Source organism: Polypterus senegalus, chromosome 4, assembly GCF_016835505.1.
Source record: "Polypterus senegalus isolate Bchr_013 chromosome 4, ASM1683550v1, whole genome shotgun sequence".
Classification (NCBI taxonomy): domain Eukaryota; kingdom Metazoa; phylum Chordata; class Cladistia; order Polypteriformes; family Polypteridae; genus Polypterus; species Polypterus senegalus.
Window position 1 is genome coordinate 250,237,366 of NC_053157.1, and position 23,161 is coordinate 250,260,526.

The window sequence follows — 23,161 nt, forward strand, 5'->3', positions numbered from 1 at the left end:
TTATATTGATTTGTATGGGAGTCATAAAAGCAGTGCTAATATTTGTGAGGCACCATCTGTTGGAAACACAGTGACAAAGGAACAAGATATATACACAGACAGACACAAAGACACTTGTCCTTTTATTAAAGAGGATTAATCATAAATGAGAAGTCCTAATATCTTTACAACATAGAAAACCTGAGATGTGATCAGAGGAATTTACTAATCAAAAGTTACCAAATGAACAGATTTGACAAATAACTGCTATACTTAATTAAAAAAAATTTTACAAACAGTGAAGCAATAATAGGGGCAGCATGGTGGCACAGTGGTAACACTGCTGCCTCGCAGTTAGGAGACACTGGTTCACTTCCTGGGTCCTCCCTGCATGGAGTTTACATGTTCTCCCTGTGTTCTCCCCGAGTGGATTTCCTCCGGGTGCTCCGGTTTCCTCCCACAGTCCAAAGACATGCAGTTTAGGTGCATTGCTAGTCCTAAACTATTGTGTGCTTCGTGTATATGTGTGTGTGTTTGTGCCCTGCGGTGTACTGGTGCCCTGCCTGAGATTTGTTCCTGCCTTGCACCCTGTGCTGGCTGGGATTGGCTCCAGCAGACCCTCATGACCCTGTGTTGGGATATAGCGGTTTGGAAACCGACTGTCTGAATCAATAATAGGCATTTAATCTCTGTGAATATAATACCTAATTAAAATTGATGAAAGATTAATTTAAAGTAAATATTCTTTTACATAATTAATTCTTACAAAACCAAACTGTCATTCAAGGTAATGTTAATATTCTGAATATTTTTTAGATCTCACCAAACACTTTACATCCTAATTTTTCCTGTTTTTATTATGGAGGGAGCAGTTTGGCTCCAGAAGAATCAGCTGATGTCACAGCCCTGAAAGTCACAGGAAAGTCGTTAAGGTGGAAGTCACATGACCAGCGTCTGGGAGCTGATGTGGAGTCGATTATCAGTGACTGACAATATGTTCAGTGTGCTCATCGACTTTTAAATGACATTTTGCCCTGATGGTGCCCACCTGCTCACCTGCCCACACTGCTGACTGACATTTCCATTTCATTAATTCTGAGCTCTAAAAGCCCCCAAGGTCAGCAGGAGACAACCTCAACCAAAACAAACATCCAGACGAAAGGACAACATGGCTGTCAGACTGTAGAGATCGAACACTTGTAGCGTTTGAACAGTTTGCAGCTGTGACGAGGACCTGAGTGACCAGACAGACCAGTGGCTTTATGAGGTCACACAGTGGGGCCAGCAATGGCCGAGGTGACAGGAGAGAGAAGAGGGCAGCAGGGCTTAGGTCAGCAGTGAAGAGCTCATCGGGTGACAACCTGTCCGATGAGCGAGTGCTTAAAGAATCAGACGTTAGTGACACATCGAGATACGGATTTGATCAACGAGGAATACAATCTGTGATCACAGGACGGCCATCAGCGCGTGGCGAGTCAAAGAGGAGAAAATCAGGTGGGAGGAACAAAACTCACAAACACACAAGTGACACACTCATCTGACTCACTCTGTCTCAGGTCACTCATCTCACCCTTTATCACCCTGACTCTCTTCTCTATCATCCTCACCCCTCACTCCTTTTCACCTTCTCCTCTTCCTTTTAACCCCTTAGGCTCCATGAAGATGACAGATTTAGAAGTCATAGTCGCCATCTGCTGGTCAGGCCTGAGGGAAATGTAAATTAATCCTGGGAATGTGTGTGTGTGTCAGTGGAAAGATAAAAGTGTCACAAGTGTCAAATCTGATTGTCACTTTGAACACCAATAGTGAAGGTGAACTCAGTCAGTTGACTCATCTCCTTGAGGTTGGGTGACAGTGGGAACAGGAGGAGGTGCAGTTTAATGTCTAATGTTACACCAAGTGACTCAGTAAAACACTAAATTCCATTAGAATGGCCAACATGTGACTGAGCGGTGAGTCCTCATCTTTTGACATTCACAGTGAATTCATTCAGAGGTGACATACCACCTGAGTAACTAATAGAGGGGCAGACAATGTCTGTTTGGAGGCCAGCAGTCCAGTCACTTCAGTCACTCTGTGTTTCTAAATAGTCACTGGAATGAGGCTCTTGATACTTAGATAGGCATTGAAAGGCGCTATATAGACTGACTAACAGGTGACATTCAATGACACTCAGCGGCCACAGCAATTGTTGGGGTGTCTGACTGAATGACATGTGGCTGTGAATCAACAGTGACCCCTGCTGGTCAGTCTGGTATTTATAGGTCTGGGGTGTCACCGCCCCCTCATTATGACACACACACCTGATTGGCTACTGAAACACAATAATAATGGAGACCCTGACAGCCGCACACACCGTGCGTTCTCTTCCACAAATTCACTCACAGAGGTGTTGCCCCCCAACCCACCTCAACCCACCCATCCTGTAAATTTCATTTCACCGTAAACTAAAAACACAAAGAGGACCTGCGCTTTTGGGGACATCAAGTGACCGGTGAGGGGTACTGGTCAGTGGTCACATGGTGCCAAATGGCTGATTGTTACACTGCAGTGAAGATCAAGCCAAAACCCTGGATAGAGGGGCTCAGTGAAGGAGGTGTTGAACCTGTGCAGGAGGGTCATTGTGTGTGAGACGCTGTAAAATGACAGAGAGCCAGCAGGCCAGTCCAGATACACACCTATTCTGGGGCTGTAGGGGGCGCTGATTACAGTCTCCTTGTTATTGTGATACACAGAGTACTGGGAATGAGACCACCGCAAACTCCAGGACTTGTCGTTGTTTCCAAGACCGCACTCCCAGCCCCCTCCTTTCCTGCTCAGCCCTTTATATGCGACTCCAATCATCACGAAGTCTCCACTGCACTCCACCTCCCAGTAACAGCGAGTCCCAGTAAGAGCCTCTTTGCACAGAACTTGGAAATAGATGTCAAATCTGTCAGGATGATCAGGATATTCAGTGTCTCTCCACTCACGTGTCACCTTCTTGTTTCCTTCAGACAGACGGAGGTCTCTGTGTGCTGTATTGATGTCCAGTGTGAGGGGACAGAAGTCTGAAAGATGAGAAAAGAAAACGAGTGAGGAAATCTGTCTCAGTCGCCAAAAATTATGATGAACACCATAAGCTCACAGTTAAGGTCTGAGTGCTAATGGACTGTCCAGAGTGACCACTGGCTTTGTTAAATGACACTTTTTATTGTCACAGTCCAATTGTTTTATTTAAAATCAATGCACTGTCACACTTTATAACCTCAAAAATTATTTTGGTAAAAGTTGCAAAAAGAACCTTCTATCTATCTATCTATTATATAGTGCCTTTCTCATCTGTCATTGTCTCTTTCTTTGTTTAGTGCAACGTTTCTCAACCTTTAAGTATTTGCGACCAGAGTTTTCATAACAGTTTTATATCGCGCCCCCCTAACATTTTTTTGAAATGTAGATGCATATTTTATTATACCTACTTAACTTTTATCGACATTTATCTAACTCTATATTTATTGTTCTAGTATCAGAATGGAGTTTAAGTTAATTTGTTTTGGTTCCAACAGATGTTTTTTCATATATTTGATTCTTGTTTTGTTTTTTTCACATCTTTGCGTCCCCCTTTTTGTTACTTTGTGCCCCCCTAGTGGGGTTTGCCCCACAGGTTGAGAACCACTGCTTTCATGTGTTTCCTGTCATCTCTTTTTATTATTTGACTTTCATTCTTATCCAAGGTGACTCCCATCATATGAGATTCCATTGTTTCCTTTTCTTTTCTTTGTCCAATTGTAGTCCAGGCAGGTGAAGTGATTTGCTCAGGTCACACAGTGGTGTCAGCAGTGGGATTTGAACCCACAACTTTAGGGTTTGAAGTCCAAATTCTTCATCACCATACCACACTGCATTCTTCCTTTATCCATTATATAGCGTCTTTCATGTATATCTATTATAGTGCCTTTCACGTCTGTCTACTGTATTTGTCCTTAACTCCTATTCCTTTTTGTCATTTTCTCTCTCAGTGTTATAATGTCTTTTCTATTATTTATTATTTATGTGCTTTTCTCATCTTTCTCTTATATAGTGCCTTTCATATTTATGTGTCATATTCTATCTCTCTTTGCTCTCTCCATCTATCACATCATTTCTTTCCCATCTCTTACAGTACATAGTGACTTTCATATCTCTATATTATATAGCACCTTTCACGTCTGTCTCTCTAATGTTTCTATCACTGACCTGCCCCCAGTAGTTTTGGTTCCCTTCCACTTTTTAACCACAAATCCCACTTTTCAGTCAAATAAGTGTAAACTGACCCCAGTGACTGTCACCCGCCATTCTTATTCCACACAGCAGACTCTTTCTTTGTATTTCACAGATTATTTGACACAATAAACCAAATTCCGTTGGCTCACACAAAGTGATTGAGACCGTCACCTCATGTTTTGTCGCTCATTATCTCGAGGTAATAACTGCCATCAAGCCCTTCCTGTGGCTCTGGATGAGACTTCTGCTCCTCTCACTGCCCACCCAGCCCACTCGTCATGACTTCTGATGGCCTTTTTTCTCCCAGCTGTGACGTTCAGCTCTTTCCATGGATGTTGACTTGGATTCAGTTCAGGGCTCACAGCAGACACTTCACAACATTCCAATGTCTTCTTTTCCCCCCATTCTTGGTGGTCTCATCTTTGTGACATTCGCTCCCAAACACCTTGATGATCTGCTGATTTCATTGTGACCTTCACAGACCATTAACCTGAGACCATTAATGGAGTCGCTTTTTCTTATGTGGACACAGAGCTGCTGTGACTCACCATTAAGCTCTCATTTGGTTTCTTCAGTCCAAAGGTTCTTCTCCAGCACTGTGGCTGATTAACACTCAGTTTAGAAAAACTCCAGTCTGCGTGTGTCCTTCAGAAGTGGGGTCCTCTACCATGGAGCCCATTGTCATTGACACAGTAACAGATGGTGTGACTTGACACTGTTGTCCTTTGATCTTGGAGGTCCACCTGAGTCTCTCTTGATGTTTTCTTGTTTTTTCTCCTACTAACTCTCCTTCTGTTTAATCTGAGGTCAGCTTTACTCTTGTGGTCTCATCAGGGAGGTGGGCTACAGTCCTACGGACCCTCAAACATCTTGAGAATATTAGCAGCTGTGCTCACTGGAACATGAAGCTCTGTGGAGGTGGTCTTGTAGTCTTCACCTTGACCACCCTAGGCTGTGACCTTCTTCATCTCCTACTCTTCTCTTGCCCTTGTTCAGTGTGAGGCGCACAATGACACAACACAGCAGAGTGAGGACTTGACTGAGTGACTGAAGACCCCGGTGACACTCATTAGAGGAATCATTCAGCTGGAGATGTCACAAGAGTCTAATGAGGTCTTTAAACTTCTAAGGACCCCCAATAATTGTCTCTGCCATTTTCATTTGTTTTAATGTTTAAAATTTGTGAAGTCAAGAACTCAAAGCAAATTGTCTGCTCTGTGGAGTCAAGAATGGAGGACGACGAGGACTTTTGTCAGCTTTAACTTATTTCACATACAATTGTGCTTCATTTTGAAATCAATACTGTGTCTGTATATACAGTCGTGTGAAAAAGTAAGTGCACCCTATAACGTGGATTTTCTTTTCTTTTCTTTTCTAAACATTTTTGGACACATCAAGACTTGGGTTCAACAGACGGCTTTGGTGATTCACTGCCTGAGTCTCTCTATCCCATAATGCACCAGTCACAGGACCCCCATCACTCTCAGCCCCTCAGTCACACAACACTTAGACTTTCTTATCCTAAGCCTGTCCTGCTCTATTAAAACTTCAATGATTTTTATTGTGATGATCCATTCAGTCAAAGCACAAACTCACATTTTAAAAATTTGTCTCTGCACTGAGGTTTAGGAGGCTGGAGGGTGAAAACTGGAGCTTCATGAGCTGAAAATAAAAAGAAAAGAGAAGAAGATTAGAAACTGTGGGATCTTAGTTTAGTTCTTAAACACGTATTACAACGTATTACATATGCAGAGGAGTTAAAACATTTATAAAATATAAAAGGGCTGGCAAATTAATTGATATTAATAATAATTATACAGGGAGTCAGAGAGTATTGAGACCGCTTCACTTTCTGGATACTTTACTGTGTTATTGATTTAATTTTAAATGAATTAATGTGCCTTTTGTGCTCATCAGTCTACACTCAGTAACCCATAATGACAAAGTGAGTGCAGGTCTTCAGGAAGGTCTGCAAATTTATTACAAATCAAAACTGCAACATCTCCTTCCTAGAAGTATTCAGACATTTAATTCAAGTCCTCTCTGTATTTGACTGCACTTCTCCCCTCAGTTCTGACCTGTCACTCTGTCCCCATAGCCTGATGCTGTCACCACCATCTTCACTGTAGAGATGGCATTAGGCGGGTGGTGAGCAGTGACTGGTCCTCTCCACAAATCCTGCTTGGTCTTCTGTCTAAAGAGTTCAATGTTTGTCTCATCAGATCATTGACTCTTTCCCTTGATGCTCTCAGGTTGTCATTTGTCTTTTACTCGAGAGTATCATCTGCCTGGTGTGCTAATGTTATGTTAGAAAATTTAAGTCAAAGAAGCCTTAAACAGATCAGCGTTATTTATAAGGTTAAATGTATGCCATCGTAAACGAAGTGCGTTTACCGTTTGTATATTGAAGGCGCTGCCACGAGAACAAGGGGCCGCCTAGCGGGTGAGCATTGTGAGGCGCTGCAAGTCCTGGCACATGTGGAGCCGTATCATCATGACCAGTATGGGCTTCTCCGCACGGATCCAGTTTTACACGCTGGTGTCCTAGCAGCCTGCACAGCGCAGATGGTTGAAAGTGCGGAGCTCCTGAAAGAAAAAGCCGAGCTATTGGAGGAGCAGCTGTGATGTTGGCTGCTTTGTAGATATTCTTTTGTATATATAGTTATATATCTCCTGGTGATACTTTTTGGTGGAGATATATATATATATATATATATATATATATATATATATATATATATATATATATACTTATTTGTTGTTGGGATAGTTTTTGATTTTGGGATTGCTGTAATTGATTTTTTCTTATTGTACAGTAAATACACACACACACTTGTTTTGTTTTGTTCTTGTGCATTTTTTTTTCTCTTAATTTTTTCCTGTTGGAGGAGCTTCTTGAGCCAAAGATAAAGAAAGACCACCTTCATTATTGGAGAGTGTGTGTAGTTTTTGGGGACATCTTCAGTGCTCCATCTAGTTAAGAAATCCCACCCTGAGTCGAGAGGGTGCTGCTCCTGCTAATGTCGTCACTTCAGTGAGTTCACAGGCCACAAGATGAGTGACGTCACTTCCACAGCCCGCTAACTAAGCTCCGCCTCTTCAGTGACATCACTTTAAAATGTCACCAGAAGTGGGTGTTCATTACAGATCTGTGACTGAGGAAGACGGAGCTCAGACTCACAAGTGACTTTAACTTGACAGCCTTTGTTTGCAGCAGATGTCATCATTGTGCTCCATCTTTGTGCTTTTTATTTCATATTCTTCATTAAATGGGGTATTTCAGGGTGGTACCCCAACTCTTTGTGCCCACTCTCTCTGCTTATTTTCACAATACACACATACAGTTTATGTCTAATGTGATGGATGGCTGAGATGGACCCTGTGCCCTTGGCTTCTTGAACTTAGTTTGTGTTTAAATAAATTGCTGTCTTTATGTGTAAATAAAAGTAATACATAATTTATAAAGTGTGTTTAAAAGTGACCGCACTCACTGAAATGTTCAGGTGGTCCTTGAGTACTCAGAATTCTAATGCAGTCCTCCAATTTGCTTATCTTCACCACCAAAATATATCAAATAAAATGCTATTGGTGAGTAAAATCCTCTTTAAATGTCGGTGGGAGACATGACGTCTGAGCTAACAACAGCAGGTATATAAAACATGAGAGCCCAGGGGGAGCACAGCTGAAAATGGATGAACGTGAACTTTTAACGTGGACTCCATCCAGCAGAATGTAATGGACAACGAAGACAGCAGGAGCAGATTGAGATGTCCTGATGTTATAAAGCACTGACGCTGAGCTCAATTTGATTCCATTAACGTCTTCACTGTTCTCAAATAAACAATTCATTTGTGCACTGAACTGCCTTAGCCATTTAAAACACATTTCTGTTCATTAATCTTAAGTTGAGAAAAGCAAGGAACATAAAAAGAATCCCTAAATTAAGTGAAAAAGGACCTTTAATGACAGTATATGGAAAAAGTATAAGAAGTATAACATTTCAACTTAAAATTCCAAAACATCTGATTAAGAGCAGTTGATTAGATAGATAGATAGATAGATAGATAGATAGATAGATAGATAGATAGATAGATAGATAGATAGATAGATAGATAGATAGATAGATAGATAGATAGATAGATAGATAGATAGATAGATAGATAGATACTTTATTAATCCCAAGGGGAAATTCACATAATCCAGCAGCAGTATACTGATACAAAGAAACAATATTAAATTAAATAGTAATTGAATTGAATTGAAGAGTCGCATAGTGTGGGGGAGGAATGATCTCCTCAGTCTGTCAGTGGAGCAGGACAGTGACAAAAGTCTGTCACTGAAGCTACTCCTCTGTCTGGAGATGATCCTGTTCAGTGGATGCAGTGGATTCTTCATGATTGACAGGAGTTTGCTTAGTGCCCGTCGGCTCTGCCACAGATGTTAAACTGTCCAACTTTAATCCTACAATAGAGCCTGCCTTCTTAACAAGTTTGTCCAGGCGTGAGGCGTCTTTCATCTTTATGCTGCCACCCCAGCACACCACCGCGTAGAAGAGGGCACTCGCCACAACTGTCTGGTAGAACATCTGCAGCATCTTACTGCAGATGTTGAAGGATGCCAACCTTCTCAGAAAGTATAGCTTGTCTCTAAGGAGCAGAGGTTGGATGGTGTTGAAGGCGTTAGAGAAGTCCAAAAACATAATTCTTACAGCACCACTGCCTTTGTCCAAGTGGGAGAGGGATCGGTGAGGCATGTAGATGATAGCATCCTCCGCTCCCACCTTCTCCTGGTATGCGAACTGCAGAGGGTCAAGGGCGTGGCGGACCTGTGGCTTCAGGTGGTGAAGCAGCAGCCGCTCCATGGTCTTCATCAGATGTGGCGTCAGAGCAACAGGCGGAAGTCATTCAGCTCACTAGGACATGATACCTTTGGGACAGGGGTGATACAAGATGTTTTCCAAAGCCTTGGGACTCTCCCCTATTCCAGGCTCAGGTTGAAGATGCGCTGTAGAGGACTCCCCAGTTCCAACGCATAGGCCTTCAGCAGTCGTGGCGATACTCCATCTGGACCGGCTGCTTTGCTGGCACGAAGTCTTTTCAGCTCTCTGCTTACATGGGCTGCTGTAATTGTGGGTGGGGATGTCTCACCTATGCTGGTATCAGCAGAAGGATGGTTGGAGGATGCAGTACTCCGAGTTCAGAGTGGGTCAGGGTGATCAAACCTGTTAAAGAAGTTGTTCATTTGGTTAGCTCTCTCTACGTCTGTCTCGATGGTGGCACCTCACTTCGAGCTGCAGCCAGTGATAATCTTCATCCCATCCCACACTTCCTTCATGCTGTTGTTCTGCAACTTCTGCTCCAGCTTTCTCCTTTACTGCTCTTTCGCCGCCCTGAGCTGGACATGGAGTTCCTTCTGCACGCACTTGAGCTCATGCTGATCACCGTCTTTAAAAGCCCTTTTCTTCTGGTTCAAAAGGCCTTTGATGTCACTTGTAATCCATGGCTTGTTGTTAGCATAGCAGCGTACTGTTCTTACTGGAACTACAATGTCCATACAGAAGTTGATGTAATCAGTTGTGCATTCAACAGCCTCTTCAATGTTCTCACTATGTGACCCCAGCAGGATATCCCATTCCTTAGTACCAGTCTCTCACAGCCTGCTCTGCCTCAGGGGACCACTTCCTGAATGAGCGTGTGGTTGTAGGTAGCGCCCTCACTCTTGGTTTGTAGTGAGGCTGAAGCAGAACCAGGTTATGATCTGCTTTCCCAAGCGCAGGCAGCGGGATGGCGCTGTATGCGTCTTTAACGTTTGCATACAGTAGGTCGATAGTCCTGTTTCCCCGAGTGTGACAATCCACATACTGGGAGAAGGCAGGTAATGTTTTGTCCAGCGTTACATGGTTAAAGTCTCAAGTGCCTCAGGGTGCTGCGTTTGTAACTTAGCGACTGCGGAATGGATGACGTCACTCGCTATCTCCACGTTCGTTTGAGGGGGGATGTAAACAATAACAGCAATCACGTGTCCAAACTCTCTGGGCAAGTAATAGGGACGCAGACTTACTGCCAACAGTTTGATGTCCCTGCAGCAAGTGGAGATTTTAACGTTTACATGTCCTGAGTTGCACCACTTTGTATTGACATAGAGAGCGAGTCCTCCTCCTTTCTTCTTTCCACAGGTACTTACGTCTCTGTCCGCTCTAACTGTGCTAAACCCGGGTAGCTCCACGTTAGCATCTGGGATGGTAGTTGTTAGCCACTTTTCACTAAAACACAGCAAGCTGCATTCTCTGTAGGTTCTGACATTTTTCACCAGCACAGCCAATTCCTCGATCTTATTTGGTAGTGAGTTCACATTTCCCAGGATCACAGAAGGCACCGACGGTTTATAACGCCATTTTCTCTAAAGTTGCCTGGCTTTTATCTTATCTTTAATCTTTGCGCCAGCTCGGCTGCCCCGATATCGTCTTCTTGCCTCATCAGGTAAATAAGGAACCACACCGGCATGAGCATTTCTTCTCAGTGCTTTGACTACTTGAATAGGCGAGTCTCGGAGTGTAAAAATCCATGTCAAGTAGTAAAAATAGTAAAAAGTGTCCAGGGAGCAATTCCACATAAAAGAAAGTGGTAGAAGTGATCAGTGAAATAGAGAAAATAGAGATAAAAAGGTAAAAAGATAAAGTCATATACGGAGCTGCTGGAAAGGCTGCCACTCGGATGCGAAATGAATGATTTAGAGAGTTTGTTATCCCTCAGCTAATCAAAGTGAAAGGCACTATTATAGTAAAAAATACTTAACAGCAAATAATGTCAGATAAACGTTAAAGAGCAGGCCTTCCTCATTGTCCTTTTACTGTCACTCTGATCCTCCTAATGGCCTTTAATAACAAACACAATTTCACCAGACGCTGTACCTGATGGAGTCCTTGTCGTGATGTCCCCTTGGCTGATCCTCTCCACACTCTTTGTCAGACCTGACAGCTTCTTTCTCAGGTCTTCAGATGAGAAATCAGCGGTGACAGTGAAGCTCAGCGAGTCTCCATCAGCAGGAAGGACACAGCAAGATGACAAAGTCTGCATTAGGAGAGAAGAGGGGACGAGATTTCAGAAAGGAGACATTAAAAAGTAAGTAATGCTGATAAGAGGGGGCTCTTCTGAATTAAGGATCCGTGTGGTGGGTAGTCAGTGTGGGTTTAGATGGTAAGAAAGCCTGTCATTGACTTGTTGAATGTTTATGAGAAAATATTTGGTGGAGTGTAATGAAGCATCAGAGATTATCGACCTTAACTATCAATAAGCTTTTCACACAGGACTCCATGAGAAGCGAGTCAAGATAAAGGGATTGAGGGGTCAGGAGGGTCCAGAATTAACTTGTCACACAAAACAAGTCATTGGGCTTTTTATGGTTCTGAGACAAACTTAATTAAATTAAATGCAAAAAATAACAAACATATGTAGGGAGATAGCTCTTCAGTATGATTATACAATTGAATTTCTGCAGGTCAGAAGTGTGATTTGTGAGAAAATCTTGGGATCCTTTGTGTCTTCATCCCCATCATTAGCCACACAAAGTAGAGAAAGCTATGGCAAGCTTAGTTATATAGCGACCACCATGTGAGGAGTTTAAATCAAGAAGAGAATCTCCCTAACATCTGCAAAACACAGTGGACATCAGGATTGTTGTTTGCAGTGTGAGAGAAAAGCACACAAGAAAGATGAGAGATGAGATTGTACTCTGGTGTCTGAACTGTGAGAAAATGCTGAAGGATTTGAATCTCATCAGTTTAAGGATTTAGATATTAGATGGTGGCCTAGCAGAAGAGTTGGCACCATCCTTTATTAGGTGTTATCTTTTACACTTCATTAAAAAATGCACATGATCATGTACATGAAGTTACCAACTTTGAGATATTTGTAAAAATAATATTTGAAATGTTAAGGAAATATGAAAAAGCAATCCGTGTTTGGCTGAATGGCCTGTTCTTGTCATGTTGTACAAACACCTCAGATCTTTAAAATTTCACTCTAAATGTTCTCAGGTCCCACACACCCCAGTCTGTTCAGACTCCCTGTGAAGTGTCGCTCTCACCTGCAGGAAGTGGAGATGGTCCTTGGTCTCTGAAAGCTCCTTCAGCTCAGCTTCTCTTCTCTTCAGCTCCTCAATCTCCTTCTTCAGTTGCTCCATGACTCCTTCAGCCTTCTCCATTTCTCTCTTTTCTTGTTTTCTGATCCTCTCAGTCAGTTTCCTGTGGGCTCCCTCAATGCACCGTATCAGAGCAGTGAAGCTATTCTCACTTTCTTTGATTTCTCTTTCCACAGTCATCTGAATAAATAGGATAAAGATTTAGGATTGACTTACTTAATGAGAATAACCAATCACAAGGCATATTTGTTGTTATTTTGATACCATGAAGGTCAGTTTGAATTAGCTGGAGTGACTGTTGGTACTTTATTTGCAGAAGACAAGTCAGTTGGAGACCACCACCCAGACATATAGTCATAAATCATAAAAATATAACTCACACATTTAGCAAGTACTATAAGTCTTTATATTCTACTCAGTTTAAAGAAGACGAGACACAATCTTTGGAGTTCATTGATGTAATGCAAATACAACAGCTGGACACTCTTAGCACAGAGGAACTGGACAAACCTCTGACACTGTTAGAACTACTAAATACTGTAAACTCACTGAAAAGTGGGAAAACAATGGGCCCTAATTGCAACCCAGTGGAATTTATTAGCAATGTTAAGAGAAGCTAGAGACAACAAAGTTGCCCCACAATGTTTTCACCAAGTTTTAATTCCTGTTTTTTCAAAGAAAAATAACCATTTATCACAATGTGCATCATACGGACCAATTTTACTTCTGAATAATGTAATATCACAAGACGAAACCAGATTTGTTAAAGGTTGACAGTTACCTTTAACACCTTCGTTTTCTGTTTAATGTAATATATCCATCCATCCATTATCCAACCCGCTATATCCCAACCACAGGGTCACGGGTGTCTGTTCACTTATAAAATCTAACACACAGAGATCTTATTATCTTTGGTACAGAGAAAGCCTTTGACTATGAAGTGTTGTCTTTATACTCCACTCACCTTCATCTCCTCCATCACCCACCTCGTCTCCTTCAGTGTCTTCTCTCTCTTCTCAAGTCTCCTCTTGATGGCACTCAGTGTCGCCCCCAGCTGCTTCTGTTTGGACACATAAGAGGACACGCGTGGTCAGATCAGAATTCATGTTCACTTTGTGTTTTCTTTTCCTCTTTCTGACTCCTGATATTTTTACAAAACATTTGTTTTACATTTCATGACACAACTTAGATTTGATTTAACAAACAGGAATGACAATGAAAGATTGAAAAAAAGGATTAATTTAATTGATGCAAGACTGAGTTTGGGCTTGTAGAGAACGTCAAATACAGAAGACAGTTTGAAGGCGCACTGGTGTGTGTGATCACATCGACTAACTGGGAAATGTGAAGTTCACACAACACTAAAAATAATAAAAACAAACTGGAATGTGTAAGTAAAGAAACTGGTGAAAGGCCTGGAGAACTTAAACACGTCATGTCAGTACATGTGAGGATGTTGTCTGTCGTTGTCATTTTCTGGAGTCAAGTAAGATACGCAAAATACACAAACGATTCTGTTGAATTCAGGAAGAAGGCAATTTAAAGGAATTCTAAAACTCTTTTATTTATATTTTATATATAACTTTTATAAGTTACTTACCTCAGATGTTTTATTTACAGGACTGAGATTTTTTTTAAATCAAAATGTGTATTATGTATGTGTTTTTTGGTTTATGCAGAGCCTTGAAGATCACCCAGCCATCCCTGTTAAGGGGTCAGCTCAGAGATCTGCAGGTGGATGAGCCTGTGGTGTCCTGATGATGGACTACCTGTCAACCAGAGCGCAGTTTGGGATACTCAAGGACTGAGTGAGCAACACTGGAGCAGCAAAAGGAACAGGCCTGTCTGCTTTACTCTTCACTCTGCGCACCTCACACTGGAAATAACAAAATTTTTCTTTTCTTGCATATTCAAAAATCACCCAAGGAGTGTCTCAGTGGGCTTTAATAGGCCCTGTGTTGGAGAGCCCCCTACTCCAGATTCCCTAAGAAGACAAGAAAAAATGGAAGAAATCTTAGGAGGGCAATTCACAGAGAGACCCCCTGTAGGTAGGCTGGGTGTGCAGTGAGGGTCAAACACAAGTAATCCTCTTCACAGAGCTAGATGGACAATCCATCATGGCCTCCTCAGAAGCACAAAACAACAGTACAAACTACAAGGCAGAATGCAAGAATAGATAAGACCACTCAGTAAATACAGAACTACCACATATGAGGACACAGATTTGTGCAAATACATCAAAACAAAACAGAAACTAAAGAACAAAAATGAGAAATAGCAACATCTGACCATCAGCTCATTGTAGGACCACAGCCAGATTGTAGAACAGGAGTCAAACTACTGAACATTAAATCCAGTCTTTCTCTCTCCTCCCAGCTTGGAATGTCAGAACTATGAAGAGATCTGCTCAGTTTGCGGCTGAAGTTCATAAATTGTCAAGTCCACCCAAGTTATCTTTCACTTTCTCTGTCTGATGCCCAGACATGGTAACATACAATTTATCAACAACTAACACAAACACACCTGCTGCAATAAAGAGTTCACCCATCCATTCATCCATTCATCCATTCATCGTTGTATCCTTCCATTTTTTTAACCCGTTTATCTAAAGCAAAGTCACAGGGCAGTTGGAGCCTAAACCAGTGAATACTGAACACAAGGCAAGGAAAACACCAGGACAAGGAACCAGTCCATCACAAGGAACACAAAAATACACAAACACACACACACACGCACCACACACACACAATATTTTTAATTTAGCAAGGCCATTTCACCTAATCTACATATCTTTGGATTGTTGGGAGGAAACTGGAGCACCCACCTGGAGGACACGAATCCCAGTCAGAAAATACAATATATTCATAACATCAGAATAAATGAAGATGCAAATATATAAGTTTATAAAGATAAGGAACATTCAGAAATAATACAACACATAAATCTGCATTATCTTAGTTGGTTCTGTTTCTTGTACTTACATAAAAAGGCACCTAACAGGTTTGATCTCACAGAAGGTTAGATGAATCAGTTCTGAGCTATGAGAGCAAGTTTTTAAAGCCAGCATTGTGACGTCACTCACTTACAGATCCTCTGTGTTGTGTGTGTGTGTGTGATGCTGTTCTGAACTGATACAAGTGTAGTTTACTTTTCTTACTGAATTTATGATGAGACCCTAACATCAGCTAAAGTCTTCTCCTTCACACAGTTATGGTGATGTCAACTCCCAGAATTCACCCTGGCTTTATCTTAAATACCAAGTTACAGTCAGATTTTCTCAGACTCCGAGCAGCTGAACTCCTGACTTGGTTTATGGTCACTCAGGTGGAGGTGATGCTTTGTCCAGATTGTTGTATCCATGGAGAGCTTCCTCTGTCACACAAGGACGAATATTCAGTTTGCTTTGTCTTTCTTCAGCAGATTCTTTTCTCTCTCTTGGCATTTTCTCCTTGTAGCTGTGGGCTGCACTGCAGTTTAAAGTCTTTGAGGTTTCACTCTTAATGGTTTTCTTTTGGTGGCAAAAAAATTTACAACTATTTGGTCTTCTGTGCCCAAGTGATTCCCTCCTTCAGCAGTTTAACAGAGAAGTCTCATGTGGGTCTCTCTTGCTGTACACCTTGCTTTCCTTTACCAGGGTGGACTGAATGTGGCCCCCACATCCAACTCTGCTACAAGTGGTCTTCAGCTCTCACAGTCTGGCACTATGTTATTATCCTTTGGAGTAGAAGAGATTATTTAGCCTTTGTGGTGGCCACATTAAGCGTCTTGCTACAGGGCAGAAACTAATCCAGGGGCAGAGATCAGAGTTCTAGCGCCGACAAAATGTTATAAAGGAAAGAGAGGACTTGCTACTGTAGGTTTTTTGGATGCACAGAAATCCAACATTTTTGCTACTAATTGGTGCAAAGTTTTGTCCATCAAGTCTGCAAAGGATTGTGTTTTGGCTCCTTCTTCAATCAAAACCTAATAAAGAGTGACATACGGAGACATTGCTGGGTGTCATTTTGCTGTGTTTGATCAGACTGATCAGCTGACGCCCGAAACTGTCAAGGAGAGTCCTGGTGAAGTGAACTGACATCTGAGCTGAAGTTATGAGTCAATAAAAGAGGGACAGGCACTGGCAGCTTAAGAAAAAGACTTTTGACAATGTGAGTGTGTCTTTCAAGTATATTTCTGTCTCCAGGGCCATACCAGGAATTGTTTTATATAAAAGAATCCAAATCAAGAGATCGACAAACAATAGAAAACATAGATAGACAAAGAATTAGGTGCCAGTATTAGTGACCTGATTCATACTAAACTGAAAATTATGAGGCCACTTCACAGACTTCATTGTTGTTTAAGAAGGTGGTTGCTAAACTTGTGTTCACTTGTGACCCAAACTCTTTTGAGATTAAAGTGAGGACTCAGTCAGATTTGTGACACATCTATCTATCTATCATTTACTCATCCTGCTGAACTTGGTGCTGTTTTACCAAGTTGTGAAACCTCATAATCTGTCAGTTGTCGGTAACCTACAGCTCGTGTGCCACGTGGAACAATTGTCAAAGTAAGTTGAAATAAATTAATTATGACCTCTTAAAAAATAATTTCTAACTAAATTGAGGAAAATAATTCATGTAAACCTACTCCTGTTTTTACATCCCTTTAAAATGAAAGTTCTTAGACATTCGAGGTAAGAATATGTAAACATGTGAGTCCTCTCATCCTCTCCTTCCTTTCTCCAGACCACCACCACCTACAGAATTCTCTCGTGTGTCACACACTTGTGCCAGTAAAGTCTGTGGACTGTAACACAAAAGCTGGTGTTTTTATTAAGTACTACGGTGCCCTTAAAATGACTCAAAAAGGCAAAACTTGATATCCGCTCATTTCCAGACTTTTGGACAAACAAATATGGATTCATACAACAAAAGAATTGTGCTGTTTGTGCGTTATGTTGTGAAACTGTGGTGCGCCGTACGTTAAGTGCATCAAACCAAACATCAGTCCATGTTTGAAAACTGAGGAGGAAAGTGAAGCCATAAAAAGGGCTGTTTGTGGCTATTAAAAACAAACTAGTATTTTTAGTCAAGTAATTGAAACCAAAAATAAAGCAACCAAGTAAAGTTACAAGATTTCTCAGAGTGTGGCAACCTTTCATAGATGGAGAATTTGCCAAAGAAACTGTTTTTTGAGCAGTGCTGAAATTTTGTTTAGCGAATTACCAAATAATGAAACAAGGCTGCCTCGATTTGAGAAATACCGGTTTGTGAGAGATCAGTCAAGAGTAGGGCTGCAATGATTAGTCTGTGTAATCGACAACGTTGAGTACAAAAAATCATCGATGCGTATTTTTTATTGTCGACGCGTCATAAACAGAACCTTCGATAGAGGCTCCAGTCACAAAGACCACATTGGTTTTTGTAACTGCAATGCACTACATGAACGTCTGGGGCCAGTATCGTTTGTTATCGTTTGTCAAGACTACACACAGTCCTACCAATGAAGAAGAACATCTGAGGAGAAGGAGAATGTCGAGGAAAATAAACGTGGTTGCAATGGCGAGTCGGATTTTTTGAGGAGATGGAAAAAAATTAAGACAGAAACTTTCTAAAGTGTGGGAGCACTTAACCGAAAAAGAAAAAAATGTTGAATGCAGATTATGCAAAGTGGAGCTTTCTTTTCACGGCAGCACCACTGCGATGCACGAGCATCTGAAACGCAAGCATGATGCCACCGTCTCCTGAGAGGTAAGTTTTAGCGAGTAAAGTTAGTGTCAAGTGTTAACGTTGATGTTTGTACTATAATGTATATATCAAGGTTTCAACAATGATGGTTAACCCTTAAACCAACACATACTTGGGGGTTAATGCACCCCTGGATGCCAAATATTTTTTAGCTGCACTTTTTAAGTAAACGTCAAAATTCACAAAAAAAAAATAATAAATAATGGAACATGCTTTTTTTTTCATGCAAAGAGCATCATAATTACTACAACATTGATCATTTTACACCCTGCCAATGAACTGTAAAAACTGCTGCAACAATCTATTGTTTTATGTTCAAGATGCAACTGACGCTGTAAATGAAATTCAGTAAATCACTGAGCCAACTGCTGCGCACAAACACACAGAGGTAAACGCTGATGACTGCAGGCCATACTTCATGAACTGGCTGCTCAACTCGGCTCCAGCGTGCTGGCAAATTGCACTAAGAAAAAACTTTAGCCGGTTGCGGAGTTCAACGAATGTACGTCGCCGAATGTATGTCGCTGCATATACTCGACTTTGGCGTGCTTCCAAATTGCACTGGGTACCGACTCTAACTGCTTGTGGCAGTTTAAGGGTTAAGTGAATATAACTTCAGTTATGCTTGCTGACATGTTTGCAGCTACAGTGAACAAGAGAATAGGAGTAGCTGAGCCGTCCTAGTTTTTGTTTCTTCTTTTATTGTATAATATTTGAGTTCATATGAATAGTAAACCATCTCTAACTAACGTTAGGTACAGTAACTTGTGTTTTGGAGTGTATCAGAAATTAGCTTGTTACATATTTTAGTCCATTATTTTTTTATTTTGGCATAATATAGTACATGATATGATAAACTACAACACTTTTCCTTCAGAGTGTGATTAAAAGATTAAAACATCTTTCTCTGTCTGCAAACTCATTCTTGTGTATTCCTGCTACCTCTACTCCCTTTGAGCGTCTCTTCTCAGCGGCTGGGAACATTGTCTCATAGAAGAGAGGCAGCCTCACACCAGAGCATGTGGAAATGCTCACGTCCTGCACTGCAATCAGGAATATATGAGCTGAATCATTTATAAACTGTACATTATTGTTTTATTTTATTTGAACTGAAGCTTTATTTAAACTTTTGAACTTTATGACACACCAGTGGCCATTTTTGGTTAAGTTAAATGCACTTTTTTTTGTTTAAAGACTATGAGCACTTTAGTTTGTATTGTTTAATGTATTTCTTTTTTATTGTGATGGTCACACTAATATAAAACATTTGATTATTTTCAAATGTATATGTTTCACTGGATGTTATTTTAATTTGATTATTATTGATTTTAATTGTGTTAATGCAGAGACATCAGGGTGGCATTCAGGACTGGATGTGCAACCACAGGTCCCAGGTATCAAAATAGTCAGGCATGAATAATCATGATTAATCAGAAAGAAATTGAACAATTAGTCGACTACCAAAATAATCATTAGTTGCAGCCGTAGTCGAGAGACACATACTGTAACTGATATGGCTGAAAATGTCACAGTAAAACAGACAACTAATGATGCGGCCCCTGCAATGGTCGGAAAGAACAAACGATTTGTTCAACATCTTCAGGATTATATTGGACATCAAGTATTGAGCTTCCATTGTCTTATACACCAAGAGAGTTTGTGTGTGAAGAGTATGTCACTGTGCTTGAATTCTGTAATGGAAACTGTTATCAAGATAGTTAACTTCATAGTTTCTCGCTCTTCATTGATCCACAGGCAAATCTCTTCTATCAGAAATGGAGAGCGCAATATATGGACCTCCCACTGTACAGAAAGGTTCATTGGCTTAGTCAAGGTAATGTTTTGAACAGATTTGTATCAAGTATAGATGCAATCACTGTGTTTCTTGATGATAAAGAGCAACACTTCCTAGAATTGAATGATGACGACTGGCTGTGCAAACTGATGTTTCTGGCTGACGTAACTAAACACCCAAATGATTTAAACTTGTCAAGGTCAGAGCACTGGAAAGGATTTGCATCAAAATTAGATATATTTTGCCGTGATACCACTGACATCTACAAATATTTTACAGACATAAAGGCTCATTCAAATTGATTTACTGTCAACATAGGTGAGCTTCAGAAGTATATTGAGCTGCTCAAAGGAGAACAAGGTCAAGACTTCCAAATTCACAGGCCCATATTTTCTTACCTTATCAAGCCCACCTTAACTGATCTTACTACCACCACATTTGATGTCTCTTTTCAAGTGGATGGATGTTGACAATTTTGAAATGTCATCAGTCATCAGAGTTACGGATGATACAATTTGTAGAATTGTGGAAAACCCTTGAAGGAAACTCCTTGGAAAAGTCAGCTTCCATCTGGACATCCATGCTTGAAGTGTTCACCTATTTGCTCTTCTTTTGGCTTTTAGATCGACTTATACATGTGAACACATTTTCTCACACATGAAATCAGTTTTGAGTCCACAGCGAAGTTGCCTGACGCCAGTGCATTCAGACACCTGTGTGAAGCTGAAAGTCACCAAATACACAGCTGATATTGAACAATTAGCTCAGGAGAAGGAAGGACAAAGGTCACCGTAATTAAATAATGACTCAGGTCGAAAATGATCAACTATTACTCAGATGAAACATTTTAATAACATGCTTCAGGATTGATTTATTTAATTGTTTTGTTCTCCAAACTATCTGTTTTAGCAAAATATACAATTGACAATTTTAAATTTTTAAATAAAATTCCAAAATACTGTGTTCAGAACTTAAATTTTGCAAAACAGTTTTTGTTCCTAATTATATTAAAATACTGAATAATCAACAAAGAACAGGATAGTTATGTGATGTATTGGAAACATGTTAATATAAGATCAAGTTAATGTGTTTCAGTGGAGGTTGTATATAAAAATATTGTGGGCTTAGGATGGCACGCTGAGTGACTTTCCAACATTACTTCAGCACAACACTACTAATATGACACCGACACCCCGGTCTATGTAATAGTCATACATGAACTGGAATTATCACTCCAGGGTTTAGAGATACAAAATGGCCTTACTGTCCAATAAACATCCAACAGTTATCTCCTATCACTAATGAAATGTGTGATTACTTATTTAATTACAATGTGGACATCTATACAGGAATACTATTCTGAAATTTTTGAGTTGAATTAGCTGTAAGAATCTTTGACTTAACTCTGGTGTACAATATAAAATAACATCCGACAATAATGTGTCTCTTAAAAAGCCCCGAGATCAGCCCAAATGCAAACTCAAATTCTTTTAAAATGGACAAACAAGACAACCAGCTAAACATGCCGGGTATATGTCAGCACTACAGAGTGTTGCTATTCTTGTGTCAAACTTATCTTGAATTATGTTGAGAATGACATTGCAGGGTGACTTAATACACTTACACCAGCCAACTGTAACATCACTTTGCTAAGATTACCTTATTAGTTATCAGAATGTTTGATATTTTCAACAGCAGCCCACATGATACTTGTACCCTTGTCAGTGGCCAGTTCTGGTCAGCAGGCTGTAGTTGACCCACCACTACCTTAGATGCTCAAAAGAAAATCTGATTGGAACACAAAGAAACTCCACTGGGTATAATGGGAGCACTCAGGTCTTCATGAAAATATTGGGAGTCTCATCCTGCACTGTTTCATGCCTTACACCATCTCACCAGGACAGGCTCCAGAAACCTACTCTCTGAACTTGAAAAATCAGGATTATAAGATAGATGGATAAATACCTCTGTAAAACTAACATACAGACATGTAAGACAGATCAGGTGCTCACCTCTCTAAGCCCCTTCACAGGTTTTCAAAATTTTCTTGGTTATACAAGCTATATTATCACAGGATTTGTGAGATTTAACCAACTCTCGCACCCTATGATTAATACACACAAACACACATACAAATTGTAGTCACACAACAACACACAGGAGGAAGAACCCAGGCAGACAAAAAACGTATCTGTGATATCGTCATACAAGTGGATTCCTTGGATCATCACTTGAGGCTGCAAAACAAGCTGCCAGAAATTCTTGACTCCATGTTGTTCAGATAGATTCCATTAAACACTAAACTCCACTCACCTGCTTTTCTTCCCTTTCCGTCTCCATTTCAACCATTTTATGCCCGTTATGTTCAGTCACCGCACACGTCATGCAGATGCACATCTCATCAGTTCTGCAAAACATCTCCAGACTTTTCTGATGTTTCTCACAGAGTTTTTCCTTTAGATTTGTGTCAGGATCAACCAGCTTGTGTCCCTTCCAGGCTGCTACTTCATAGTGAGGCTGCAGGTGAGTCTGACAGTAGGAGGCCGGGCAGGTGAGACAGGACTTCACCGCTCTGAACTTCTTCCCAGTACAGAAATCACACTCCACGTCTCCAGGGCCGGAATAATTCTGAGATAAAGGAGAACTGAGTTCCGTCTTCTTTAATTTCTTGATGACTTCATTCAGCAGAGTGTTTCTTTTCAGTTCAGGCCTTGTGGTGAAGGTGTGTCTGCACTGAGGACAGCTGCACACTTGGCTCTGATCCCAGCAGTCCGTGAGGCACTTCAGACAGAAACTGTGACCACAATGCAGTGACACAGGGTCAGTCAGGGTGTCCAGACACACTGAGCAAATTAACTCGTCCTGTAATCCACACAGCTGGGCTTCAGCCATCGTCAGGCTAAGGAGAGGCAGGCAGAGAGAATCAGTCAGAAAAACAAGGAAGTGACTTCTGAAGAAAGTAAAGTGAAAGTTTGTGATCAGTGAGGGGAGGAGGAGGAGGAGATTTAAAGAGAAAGCTGAGAGCTCACAGAGAGAACATCTGAGGAGACACTGAGGGTGAACAGTTAATGTGAGACAGCAGCCCAGAGAGTGAAGACCACAAAGTGAGAGAAGAGATGACCTGTCACAGGGGGTCAGTTATAGTGTAATTCACGTCAGTATTTCCAATTTATTTAGTCCACATTAGACGTCCTCTGACTAGAACATTGGATATCTCTGATCCAGGGTTCTTGAGGCTGATCCTCCAATTAGCTGTGAACCACAGTCTCATTGAGAT

General features: G+C 41.0%; 1 protein-coding gene across 1 annotated transcript; it reads right to left on the reverse strand.

The window, feature by feature from the left end:
* Positions 1 to 2,411: 2,411 nt before the first annotated feature.
* Positions 2,412 to 22,815, reverse strand: LOC120529035 (tripartite motif-containing protein 16-like). The gene is made up of 9 exons (XM_039753097.1): positions 22,198 to 22,815; positions 13,325 to 13,420; positions 12,388 to 12,540; positions 12,307 to 12,345; positions 11,132 to 11,291; positions 6,616 to 6,807; positions 5,818 to 5,883; positions 2,524 to 3,029; positions 2,412 to 2,426 (listed from the first exon to the last, which is right to left on the reverse strand). Exons 1-9 carry the CDS (start codon positions 22,774 to 22,776, stop codon positions 2,412 to 2,414), a joined length of 1,806 nt encoding a protein of 601 aa, XP_039609031.1. The 5' UTR covers positions 22,777 to 22,815.
* Between the last annotated feature and the right edge of the window lie 346 nt (positions 22,816 to 23,161).

What these genes read in the sequence shown, in the direction of transcription:
- LOC120529035 (XM_039753097.1), bottom strand. Translation starts at nt 22,776, where the DNA reads ATGGCTGAAGCCCAGCTGTGTGGATTACAGGACGAGTTAATTTGCTCA. An exon ending in CGGAAAGGGAAGAAAAGCAG is followed by an intron (nt 13,421 to 22,197) that starts GTGAGTGGAGTT and finishes GTGTCCAAACAG; the next exon opens with AAGCAGCTGGGGGCGACACT. An exon ending in CAGAGACAAATTTTTAAAAT is followed by an intron (nt 3,030 to 5,817) that starts GTGAGTTTGTGC and finishes CTCATCTTTCAG; the next exon opens with ACTTCTGTCCCCTCACACTG.